The sequence below is a fragment of the Micromys minutus genome, assembly GCF_963924665.1.
Source record: "Micromys minutus genome assembly, chromosome: 30".
Lineage (NCBI taxonomy): Eukaryota > Metazoa > Chordata > Mammalia > Rodentia > Muridae > Micromys > Micromys minutus.
Genome location: NC_137965.1, coordinates 26,209,650 through 26,221,936, shown reverse-complemented (window position 1 = coordinate 26,221,936; position 12,287 = coordinate 26,209,650). Strand labels below are relative to the sequence as shown.

Here is a 12,287-nt window from a genome sequence, read left to right as displayed (position 1 = left end):
GGAATGTAAATATTTGTTTTCTAATGGTCTTGGGCAAACCCTGTGAAAGGCTCTACAACCGCTAAGACCAGCAGACTGAGTGGAGAACCACTGCTTTTAAGTATCAAGAGATGAAAAATAACGAGTTTACACACATACAATTAAAATTTACTAGTAATCATTTCATAAAATACATATGAAATCACACTATTAGTAGGAGGATAAATAACTAATTCTATCATCTATAAGTCGGTCGCTCTTTTCCCTCATTAGTATTTCTGACCACATAGTGACTAGTTTGAAGTAGGCAGAATTAGGAGACGGAACTGCATTACCACAGGATGAGTGCTGAAGGCACAACATGTATGTGTCAGCTCACCCTGTGGCCACCATTACTTCAGAGATGCCTGAAATTATCCAAGGTAACTGAGTCAGCAAAATAACGTCATTTTTAAAAACATTAACATGTTTAAATTTCTTTAATGCTGCCACAAGAAATAAAGTTCCCACCAGCTGTGGTGATGTTCACCTTCAATCCCAACACAAGAAACAGAGGTAGAAGACTCTCTAGGGTTTAGAAGCCAGCCTAATCTACACAGTAAGCTCCAGGACAGCCAAGGCTACATGGTAAGATCCTGTCTCAAAAAAAAAAAACCAAACAAACAAAAAGAACCACCAAACAAAACAAAAAATTCAGATCCCTATACTGTATAGCTTTAAACAAAACTATAGTTTGGTATTTCATCAGTGTACACATGGCCAAACGTAAGCACAGTCTGCGTCTACCATGAGCCACTTACTGAACAATGCTGGTCGGTGCAGGCCACGCCAGGGTAATTAGAATCAGGACAATGTAAAAGACTGCACATCTGGTCAACCCTCTGGCACAGTACACGCTGAGGCTGGGATTAAAGGTTAGTTACAGTGTGAGCACCCATTTATATGGCTGGGAGTTAATACACATTCAAGTGACTTCTCATTAATGTATTTCAGGATTCAGTTATTTATAACTGTGAGGAAAAGTACTCTAGGGGCTAGAGATGGCTCAGAGGTTAAGAAAACCTGCTGCTTTTGCAGAGGACCTTAGGGTCTTAGCACCCACACACATGGCAGCTCACAACCACGTCTAAGGTCAATTCTAGATCTTAGCACCCTCTTCTGGCCTCCACAGTGACCAAGCATGCACACAGTCCACTTAGATACAAGCAGACAAGACACTCATAAAATTTAAACAGATCCCTCTTTAAAAAATAAAACTATTCTGGATGTTTCATCAGGATAACCATCATCTACCTTAACAACAAAGCCCCATTATCATCGTACTAGTGAGGTGAGGAAGTAAAGACTCTTCTGCCCGCCCCCCACTGTTCTCACGGCTCCATTAAACTCCTGAGAGCATCCCCACCTGCCTGCCTGGTCTAGCTCAGCCTGCGTCTTGCACATGCTAGAAAAGGACTATACCAATTCCCAGCTATTCTGCCTTTCCACAAAACCTGTCAAAATATACCGCATAAAATGTGCAGCAACAGGGTATTTTTAATATATACAAAAATTTAAGCTTTACTGAGGTTTTAAATGATGCCTTTTAAAAAAACTGAAAAAAACAAAAACAAAAACAAGCAACAACAACAAACAGTCTTTATTTCAGTCCATCTCAGACTGTTTTTCTGAAAGGTGGCTGAGAGTCAGCAGACAGCGGTCAGTAAAAGGACCCAGAACATTTCTCCTGTGCTTCAGCTCTGAGACAGTACAGACACTGACTACCAGGAATGTCTTTTAACCTTCCTGGTTTTTCATTTCAACAGCAACTTAAATCTTAGCCTATCTTCACACACCAAAGAATCATTTGTCTGTGGCTTAGCATGTAGTCAAGTGTTAGCTTTTGAGTGAACATTCACAACTCATGACCAGTGGCAGCTAACATAGCTTCAATTATGAAGAGCAATTCTGAGTCACTAAGTTTCAGGAAGTTCCAGGGCAATACTGTCTCCCTTAAAACTAGTGGGTCTGAGGAGCCTGTGTGTGCTCTGTCTTTCCTTCTCTGTGGGTGTGAGCAGCCTGTGTGTGTGCCTTTTCTGTTTACCTTCCCATCATCTACTCTGCTTCCTTTTTTTAAAGTTCCCTTCATTCCCTCATTCCAGCTAAACCACATAAAAACTTCAGCATGAGGAGGAATCAATCTCAGGGTAAAGGCTGTAAAAAAAAAAAAGTTCAATATTTCTCTTTATTAGAGAGAACAACTCTTCTTTACTAGGGGATACGATATTTGTAAAAATCTTTCATTCCCTAATAAAAGTATCATTTGTCCTTTCTTTGAAAACTGTACCAATTTTTACCCAGATTTAAAATTTCAGTGGGAATCTTCCATATAGCTCACTGCATGTTTCCAGCACTTACCAAACTGCCTTCGTCACCTCCCCTACAGGACTATATGGGCCTCAGCAACTGTTTAACTAACAGTAGATACACTAATCTATTGTTACCTCTAAATTAAAATAGTGTTTTTAAAATTCATTTGTCATTTTAAAGCATACTGCAACTCCATGTGAATCAATTTTGATATAAAAACTATTCCAAAACCCTATTGTCATGATCCAGGAAACGTAAGATACATATGAAAACTCTCAAGGGAAGCCAATCCTTTGCTAGTTTTTGGTTCTCTGCATTTGTTAAAACTAAAAACTCCAAAGCACAACTTTTTAAAATTACAAGTTTGATGGATTTCAAATGTAATGCGACTAACAAATGCACCTAACATTATGACGAATGTGAAAACCCTGCAGGAGAAAGTGAAGTACTTAGTAACTGTGGAAAGTACTGGACTGAGTGGGCACTGCCAGGCTAAATGTACATATATACTCTATATGCACTGCACTCAAGTTGGCAAGTTAGTTTCCCTGGAACCTACTTTTCATGTATTCTAGGTGTCATCTCGTGTGAGTCCCTGAGACAGCGTTCCCACTGCTGGATGTGGAAGTTATAAGAGCACAAGAGAGTTAGAATGAACACTGTGGAACCGGGCAACGGGCCCGCACCTTTAATCCCAGCACTCAGGAAACAGGATGAAATCTCTAAGTTCTAGGCCCGCCTGGTCTACAGGGAAAGTTTATGACAGTTTCACACACATTCCTAGTTCCATGTGCTTTATCTGCTGAATGGACCTCAATGAAAACCAAAATTTCCTGATCAGGGCAGTCCCTGCAGCTGCTTACCATCTTCCCAGTCCCCATCTTACGGCACTAGGCAGGTCTCCAGTTTCAAGTGTTGAGATGACAGCTGAATGCCCCCACTCGAGGCATTTTACATAAGGTGAGGGATCCAAACTCAAATCCGAATGTTGTATGCCAACATTTACCCATCCAGTCAGCTCCCAGGCCTCACAGTAATGGCTTTAAAACAGTGAGTTTTAAAACTGTTATAGGAGCTGAAGAGATGGTTAAATGGCTAAGGACCTGTTGCTCTTGCAGAGGACCCAAGTTCAGTTCCTCACACCATGTTAATCCAGCCCACAACTGTCTGTAACTCCAGCTCCACAGCACCAACACACTGATTATGGTCTCCTCAGTGATCCTTATCGATGTGGCATACAAACACATGCACAAAAATATAGTTTTAAAGCTGTTTATAAACCTTATTTTCCTACCCAGAAAGCAAAGCTGTAAGACTGTAGGTAAAAATGGGGTTTTGTGGAAAAGTGTTCTGAAATTTCTTGTGACACACACACAGTGCCCCACATGCACCTTGCTTGGTTCGGTCAGAAAAATCAACAATTACACTTTGCCACTGTACATGTTTCTAGCAAGATTTACCTAACCTCTCTATGGCATGGCTCATGACAACATTCCTCAGGAACTCTCAGAAAATAGAACCTCATTTAAGTAAAACACCAATAACAACAATTGTAGGAATAAGTGGCTAAATTACTTAAGATAGGTTTGTTTTATTTTTACATTTATACAATGAATTTAACACATATACTAGAGTCAGTGTGAAACCCAATTCTACATTCACAAGAGGCTGAGAATAAACCACAGAGGTCTAACATTTCCTGTGCATTTTAAATGTTCCCATTTAAAAAGGGAAAAGTGACTTCAAGCAGTTACACAAGTTTAATCCCAGCAGTCCTCTCCAATCTTAACACTTGGGAGATGAAATTCCCAACAGCTCCAAGCCAGCCTTATTACATAGCAAGTTCAAAGCCAGCCTGGGCTACAACGGGACCTTGTCACATACCCAAATAAACTAAAAAGTAAAAAATTTAAAGAACAGTAAAAAATGTTTCAAACACCTCTTTACAGAAGAAACACATCTTTTGACATAGAACTACAAGCGGTGTGATACTGCTGCTGTCCCCGCCTGTCCCTGCCTGTGCACTGTGTCACCTTTCTAAATAGGACAGCGCTGCACTACAAGATCACGATTCTCTAATTCACCAGCTAGAGTGACACTGACTATAGTAACCTATGCTTACCACAATCTCAGGAAGGTCTATGAAAATTATAACTTGGCCAACTCTATTCAGGGAACAGCCTATTGCTAAGCTGCTGGTAGGCAGCTTACTGAGTCTTCCGAATAGAAACCTCACTTTCAGAAGCACGCAGAAGATGTACAAAAAAAGCCAAAGAGCGTACAATTGACAAAAACGTGGATTGAGAAATAAAATACAAGAGTTACTCTTTTTTGCAACTAATGAATGACATCACCAGATTGTCACAGGCAGATTTCTGAACTGTGTCACCTCTGACCACCCCATCTTCATCACTTCCTAGTTTCCTGTCTTCCTGAAAATGCTTCTTGACACTAACCTCACAGTTAGCATTACTTCACAAACTTTCTCAACTTTTAAAAAGTGATTGTAAAGCAAAGAGAAAGAAACACCATATTTTTACAATGTCTTATAAAAAGTATTTAAATCTAATGTAAAAGATAAACCAAATTTTTTTGTTTTTTGTTATGTTGTTGTTTTTGAAACAGGGTTTCTCTGTGTGGCCCTGACTATCTGAAGCTTGCTGTGTAGACAGACTCGTCTTCAACTCAGAGATCTACCTGCTTCTGCCTCCTAACACCTAACCCCCCCCCAAAAAAAAACACCCAATTTTTATGTGTAAAAGGTATATGCACATTTATATAATCCTCGAACTAAAGTGGCTACAGATGGAGACTCAGTCTAAGCCACACATTTACCATTATTAACATTGTTTAGAGATAAAATAAAGATTTTTGGTTGGGGTCTATCAGCATACACAAGCTCCACGGCCCGCGCCCTTGCACTCATACACTAAAGATTTTATTCTAAGAATCAGGTCAACTGAGTCCAGCAGACTACAGCCTACAAGGGACTATTAGAGCACACCACCGATATCTCCCACTCTAAGAATTATTCAAGGGCATGATATATAGTTAGAACAGTGGGCCTCAACCCTTTCACAGGGGAACATATCAGATATCCTGCCCATCAGCTATTTACACTGTGATTCATAACTACCAAAGTTACAGTTATGAAGTATAAACAAAAGTAATTTTATGGTTGAGGGTCAGCAAAAACATAAGGAACTATATAAAGTAGTTGAACACAGCACTGAGAAGACTGGGAACTGATTTAAAGACTAAAGTATCAAATTTCTAAGCCTTACTTGACAAAGTTGCCAAAAGTTGAACCTAACAAGCATCGATCAATTATCCAAAAAAATAAGCAAAATATGATCAAATATTTGCCCTTAAATTCATTACTGCATTAAATCATTCTTCGAAATACCCTTAGGATGAAAGTCTGTGGGGTACACACGCAGCTCAGGAGTAACTGTCTAGCATGTGAGCCCTTGGGTTTCATGTGCAGAATACAAAATGAGTGAATGTAAACTTTTTAAGGAACCGCCCACACCCCAAGTCCACACAGGTGAACCTGACACCTGGAACCCTCCCCACTGTATCCAGAGGGCTTGGCTTCAGTTACATAAAACTGTTCAACTCAACTGCATACAGGGGTCCTGGCTGCACTTAAAAACTAAAGACTTACTCTAGAAACACAAACACATGATAATTTTGCTTTTATTTTTTATTTTAATTTATTTTCTGGTTTTTTTTTTCAACCGGGCCAGCCTCGGACTTCCTATATAGGGTATACATACATACATACATACATATATATAGGTTCCTATATATATTCAGGCTGGCCTTGAATCCAAAGGTCTGCCTCTGCCTCCTGAGTGCTAGGATCATCAGACATGGACCATGAAAAATATTATCTTCATGTAGCCGATTCTGATACTACTTTTCCCTCTACTAACTCCTCCCAGATCTTTCCCACTTATCCAACTCCTTGACCTCTCTTAAGAAGAAGTAAGGAAGGAAGGGAGGGAGGGAGGGAGGAAGGAAGGAGCCCCACTAAAACACAAATCAGAGACCATAATATAGACGGGAAAGACCAGTTTTAAAAAAAATGCCCAAATAAAGCAAGATGGAAAAAGATCTACAAAACTACCACTGAGTTAGTTCTGTGAGGGCCTACAATTCCTAGGCATGAGGCCCACAGTTAATATCAAGCGAGACATCACTGAACACAGCTAATTGTTTGTTCCTTTGCCACCAAATAGCAAACAGCTTTTTGGTTAGGAGCAGAAGCCTGTGTCCACTTCCCCATCTCAGCCCAAACTGACTTTTCTAAGCAAGGTTTCAAAACTATTCATTTATAACATAGCCAAAGGATCTACTTCTCAATAATCCCTTCTTTTCATCAATAGTGACTGCTCTATACAGAAGGAATCGATCCTTTCGCCTCCACAATTCTTTTTCTGTAAAAAGCTAAGCCCAACCCAAAATACCAAATGGTAACCTCATTTCAGAAGCTTTCACAAAATAAAAATGAAATTCTGTAGCAAAACACATTTTACATCTCTTGGCCAACACAATAAAATTTGCTTAACTATTTACAATGTATACTAACTTCAAAGGTAGACTTTTTCTCATTTCTCTATTAGCATTTTTGGTTGTGACACCTTTTGGTATTTCTGTAAGAAATCCTATCTATAGGGCTTAACTCCTTATTTAACTAGACACATTCCTTTTCTTTGCACAACCTTACAAGGAAAGCATTTTTGAGAAAGGGCAATAAGTATGGATGACAAAGAGTGACGAGAAAATAAAAGACACAAAACAGCAAGAAAGTAAAGGTCAAGAAAAAGCAGAAACAGATTCCAAAGCACATGTAGTCAGATCACTCAATAGTGATGCTCAGAAGCACCAGAGGCTGAGGGCAGAATTACTACTCAGAACATTACAGAAATAGGCTTTGTAATAACTCTAAAAAAGTATAAGCTGAAAAAGAATAAACAGTACTCTGATCTCTTACCTCTGTCCCTTCCTGGGATTATAGGAAAAACAAATGAATATAGAAATAATATTCCAACTATGTCAAGTTGGAAGTATTCAGACTAATTTCAAAGGCTTCCCCTCCCCCAGTGCATTATTATATTGGCTTTATTCCTCCTGGAATAGGGTACATTTTGACAATGTACCAAGCAAGTTATCCCCTGCCTTAAGCAAGTAGGTATTTAGTCAGGAGTCTGACTTCCTATTCTGTGGGTACCCTGGTTCCTATGTTTCTCTGGGGATATCTACTTATTAACCATTTCTTTACTCCTAATGAATGAGACCTTAAACAATGTTAACTCTTCTATTCACTTACTACAATGTATCTACAGAGATAAGAATAAGTCCTCTTAAGTAAACCAGCGCTCAGGAGGCCAAAGCCAGATGGATCTCAGTGAATTCACAGCTAGCTTGGTCTCTGTCCCAAAATAAAATCTCAATATCTCTCTCTCTCTCTCTCTCTCTCTCTCTCTCTCTCTCTCTCTCTCTCTCTCTCTCTCTCTCTGTCTCTCTCTCTCTCCCTCCCTCCCTTTGCCCCCTCTCCCTTTCCCCACTACACACACACACACACACAAATCAACTCAACTGATTCTATAAACTCTTACCATATGCACCTGTACCACCCCCTCTCCCGGCTTAAGTTTTTTGAGGCAGGGTCTCTCAATGTAGTTCTGGCTATCCTGAAACTCTTATATAGACCAGGATGGCCTCCAGCTCAGAAGCCCACCCGCCTCTGCCTTCTGAATGCTGGATTAGTGCACACCACTCCCAGCTCAGCCCAGGTTTAGCTTCTAGATCCTTACTTACCTAACCAAAGTGTTCTGTCCTTTATCATCATTACTGTCTGTGTACCTTCCTGCTTCTTGTACCTCCCATCTGTGCACCACTGTAACTTCAATTTGGTGCACTACATGACACTAAGCATCAGTGTCTATTGTCCCTGAAACCATTTCAAGCACTAACATACCAGCATCTCGCATGTCTAATTTTTTGTAAATAGTGTAATTTCCACTTTGCAAGACCAAACATCAGAACAACTGAACTTACCTCAATCCATAGTGAGTTAGCGGTAAGTCAGGATTAACTGCACAGTCAGACTAACACCCACTTTGCTGATTTCTATGTGAAGTATATATAAATAATGGATTGTAGCAGTAATGTGCGGTAAGTCAGGATTAACTGCACAGTCAGACTAACACCCACTTTGCTGATTTCTATGTGAAGTATATATAAATAATGGATTGTAGCAGTAATGTGGAGACTACGAAGAGTATAAAAGAATCCCACAGTGTTGGTCCAGGCAGTGACATGTGCCTATAATCTCAGTGCCCCATTTGGGATGGGATGAGAAGTCTTGTGGAGACAGAACAAAGACTGTCTCGGACATAAAATGGTTCAATGTTTTATTTTCCATAAACTTTATTTCTAAGAAACAGTATGTTCCAAGTAAGAACTCTAAAACATCAACGTAAAAATAAACTGAATTCACATTAATTTTGTCTAAAATTTTCTACAGCGGTAGAAATATATCCCACTAGTGCTGTTCAATATAGTGGGCATGTGTCATACGTGATTTATATACTATTTGAATGTCTGGTTTAACTTACAGAATTTTGAGTGTTTTATACTCTAAACTGTTGCATGCGGCTAGTAGCTAACTGGACAACATAGGTGTAAGACATAAAACTGAAAAAAAGGAGTGCAGAAATTCTTCCTGCATTTATTTGGAAAGTTCATCAATGGCCAAATCAATTTTTAAGTTTCTTTACTGTTTTAGCTTCAATTAATTCAAAATATAAACCCCCAATAGATTTAAATAGATCAAAGTCATCTATAGTTGTTCCCTGCTATCTTCACACACACACACACACACACACACACACACACACACACACACACAATGCAATGTTAACAAAACTGCTATTAGGACTCCTTAACCTTTGCCAAGCTAAGACAATTAGAAACGCCCAGCAGTCCCAGGTCACAGGCACCCGCTGGCTGAAGCTTGCTCACCTTGATTCTCCGCTGCCATTTCTAACACTTTCTTCGTCACTGTGTCCATTCATTGTAAATAGCAAGACGTTTAAAATAAAACACAAATCTCCTCAGGTCAATAAAAGATGAGTACGACTTCCTTGAATATCAAATGTTCAAAGACGAATCTTCTTCAACTTTCACGGGTTTCCTGGGGCCCTCTCTGTCACCTGGGGGAAATATATTAGCAGTTAGGAATATTTGCTGTAGGAAAAGATGTAAGCCCAACTTAGAACTCACAGAAATGGACCTAGGCCATCAGACTAGAAGTGGCTAGGAAGACCCAGAAGCCTTTGACTTACAAGAACTAGGCATCTATTAAGTACATTTTTTCTTTCTTACTAGAATTTAGCCTGCCACTGCTACAGCTGTTTTGACAGAAGAGCAACAAACTTTTGGAGATTAACTGCTAATATGTAGCACTATGTATATAGATTACTAAAACAAAGTGGTACCATGTAACGCACAGAGTGGAAAATGCTACTTGGTAACTTCGCCAAGCAAACGAAGTGAGGATGAGGATAAGAGTTATGTTTAATGAAGCTCTAACTCCTGTTACCAAGAACTTCATATTCCAGCTAAGGAAAGTTTTTAAATGCTCATATGCAAAAGAGTGTAATAAAAGACATCACGATCTTAGAAAAACTGCAAACGTCAAAACTGGACAACGTTTTTTTTTCCAGGTAAACCAATGGTAGAGTTGAAAAAAAAAAAATTTACCCAGTAAGGTACTTAAGACGCCTTGAAAAAAGGGCAATACGAAGAATATACACTGTTTCTTATTTTAAAGGCAAACGACAGGGGCGGGGGGACCAAGACATAATATTTCCACCTCTCAAGATTTCCGCCAGAGCACTGGAGTCACCTACAAGCCAACCACGAATAAACAAAGGAGATCTCTGGCAGGGGAGGGAGAGGAAGAAGCGGGGGAAGGAGACGTCAGATCCTTCCCCAGCCAGAAAGTACCACCAAGACACGCTCGGAACGGAGCAGAGTTGTCCTCCGACTCCAGCAGAGACTAAACTCTGATTATTTCCACTCCAAAGAACAGAGGGGCCACACAGACTGCTCGACCCCGCACCTGGATCGGGATTTCCAACCTGCAGAGCTCAGTCTCCACTCCTGCACGAACAGGTCACCCAAGAGCCACGGCCCTCAACAGCAATTCCTGACGTTAACTATTAATTCCAGTCCCCCCCCCCCCCCCCGGTGAAACCCTGTCGAAGTCCTCCACCTCCCTCTCTCCGCAAAGTCCGCGCAGAGAAAGTTCACTCGCCTGGGCGCTTTCCCTTTCACCTTCCTCCAGCCCCTCAAGATGGCTTTCCCCGGCCGCTGGACTTCCTCTCCAGCCTCGCCTCCTTTCTCCGTCCTGCCCTAAGTTCTGCTCCGAGCGCCCGGACCCCGGGACGCTCCCGCGTCTCAACAATAAGAGCCGCCCGAAGTGGCCGGGGCTCCCTCTGCAGCCTTCCTCCCCGCCCGGCAGTTGCCGGGGCCCCGGCTAAGTTTGCCGGGCGGCGCCGCGCGGGGCCGCTGCACCTTCTCCCGGCGGCCGGGCGGCGCGGCCTCCTTCCCGCCTCCGGCTTCCCGCAGCCCCCGCCGCGCGCCCTCCCGGGCTCGCCCGGCCGCCGCCCCCTCCCCCCCGGCGCTCCCACGTGCTGGTCCCCTCCGCGCGCCGGGCAGCGCCGCCAGGCCGCTGAGGATGCGCCGGGCCGCTCTCTCCCACGCCCCCGGTGCCGCGCCGCGCCGGGCCTCGCGGGCCTCGCCGGCTCTAGGCCTCCCCGGCCTCGCGGACCCGTGCTTACCGGCGGGCACGGGGCGGAGGGTGGCGCGGGCTGGCGCCTCGGGCGGAGGATGCCCCGCGCGGGGGCCCGCGATCCTGGACGCCCAGGCCGCGGGACCCGCGCCGCGGACGGCAGAGGGGGAGGGGAGGCCGCGGGCGGAGACGCGCGGGGCTGGGGAGCGGGTCCTGGGCTCAGTTCATCTCCGGGCGCCGAGGCCGAGCGGGAAGTACCGAGGGCGCCTCCTCCGTCCGCGCTCCCGCCCCGCCGCTTATCGGCCGCCGGCAGCCGCCATGACGCCAAGATCGCGATCGAGCGCAACCGTCTCCGCCGCGCGGCGCCGCCGAGGTCGCTGTCGCCTCCGCCTCCCGAGCGACGTCACCGCCTCGGCTCACTCCCCTTCCCGGCGCGCGGCGGCGGCGGCGGCGCGCACGCCCAGCCTTTCCGCCGACGCGCGGGACGGGGCGGGGCGCACGCCCCTCGGGGAAGCCTCGGTCCTGTCCCGGCTCGGCTGGCGCACCCCTGGCCCGCGCTACCTCCGGCTCTCGCCTGGGGCTCCCGACTGCACAGACAAGCAGGGATCCAGAAGCGGAGGCCGAGGACTGCCTGCGGTGGGGGTCGGCGGCGCGCGCCGGGTGTCCGGAGTCCGGCGGGAGCTGCTGCGTCACCCGGGCAGCTAGGGAACGATTGGGCAACCTTGTCGCCTCCCGCTGCGATCCTACGCCTGGGCGACCTGCGGCTAAGTCTCCTCCCGGGCGGGGCTCTAGTGAAAAAAAAAGAGAAAATAGAGTTGGAGCTGCTGACATCCCGTGACGCTACTTGATTCCTGTGTGGGTGGCCCACGCCTGGTTCATAAAAGGACTTTTACAACAGTGGCTGCCTAGGGCCCTCCCTGGAGGGCGGGTGGCACGGTGCCGTGCAGAATTGGAACAAGAAAGGCTACTGGAGGGGCGTTGGTAACTGGATCTAAGGTGCTGCAGCTTAGTTGACAGTTTCTGTCATTACTGTATCCGCGGGCCTCAGTATATCCGAAGCAGGATCTCTTCGAGCATGGTGATGTAGCAATCTGTGTACGGCTTTTCAATTTTGTTTTTATTGTGCTCTTTGGTTTTGAAAGAGCGTCTTATG

At 44.3% G+C, this 12,287-nt stretch overlaps 1 protein-coding gene across 1 annotated transcript in view; it reads right to left on the bottom strand.

The window, feature by feature from the left end:
- The window catches only part of CHD1 (chromodomain helicase DNA binding protein 1), a 60,173-nt gene extending 48,862 nt beyond the window's left edge, over window positions 1-11,311 (bottom strand). The window contains exons 1-2 of the mRNA XM_080941852.1: window positions 11,184-11,311; window positions 9,361-9,551 (exon numbers count right to left, since the gene is read on the bottom strand). Coding sequence (XP_080797978.1) covers window positions 9,361-9,413 — 53 coding nt within the window. The 5' untranslated portion in view covers window positions 9,414-9,551; window positions 11,184-11,311. The remainder of the gene's footprint in view (window positions 1-9,360; window positions 9,552-11,183) is intronic.
- Window positions 11,312-12,287: the final 976 nt, after the last annotated feature.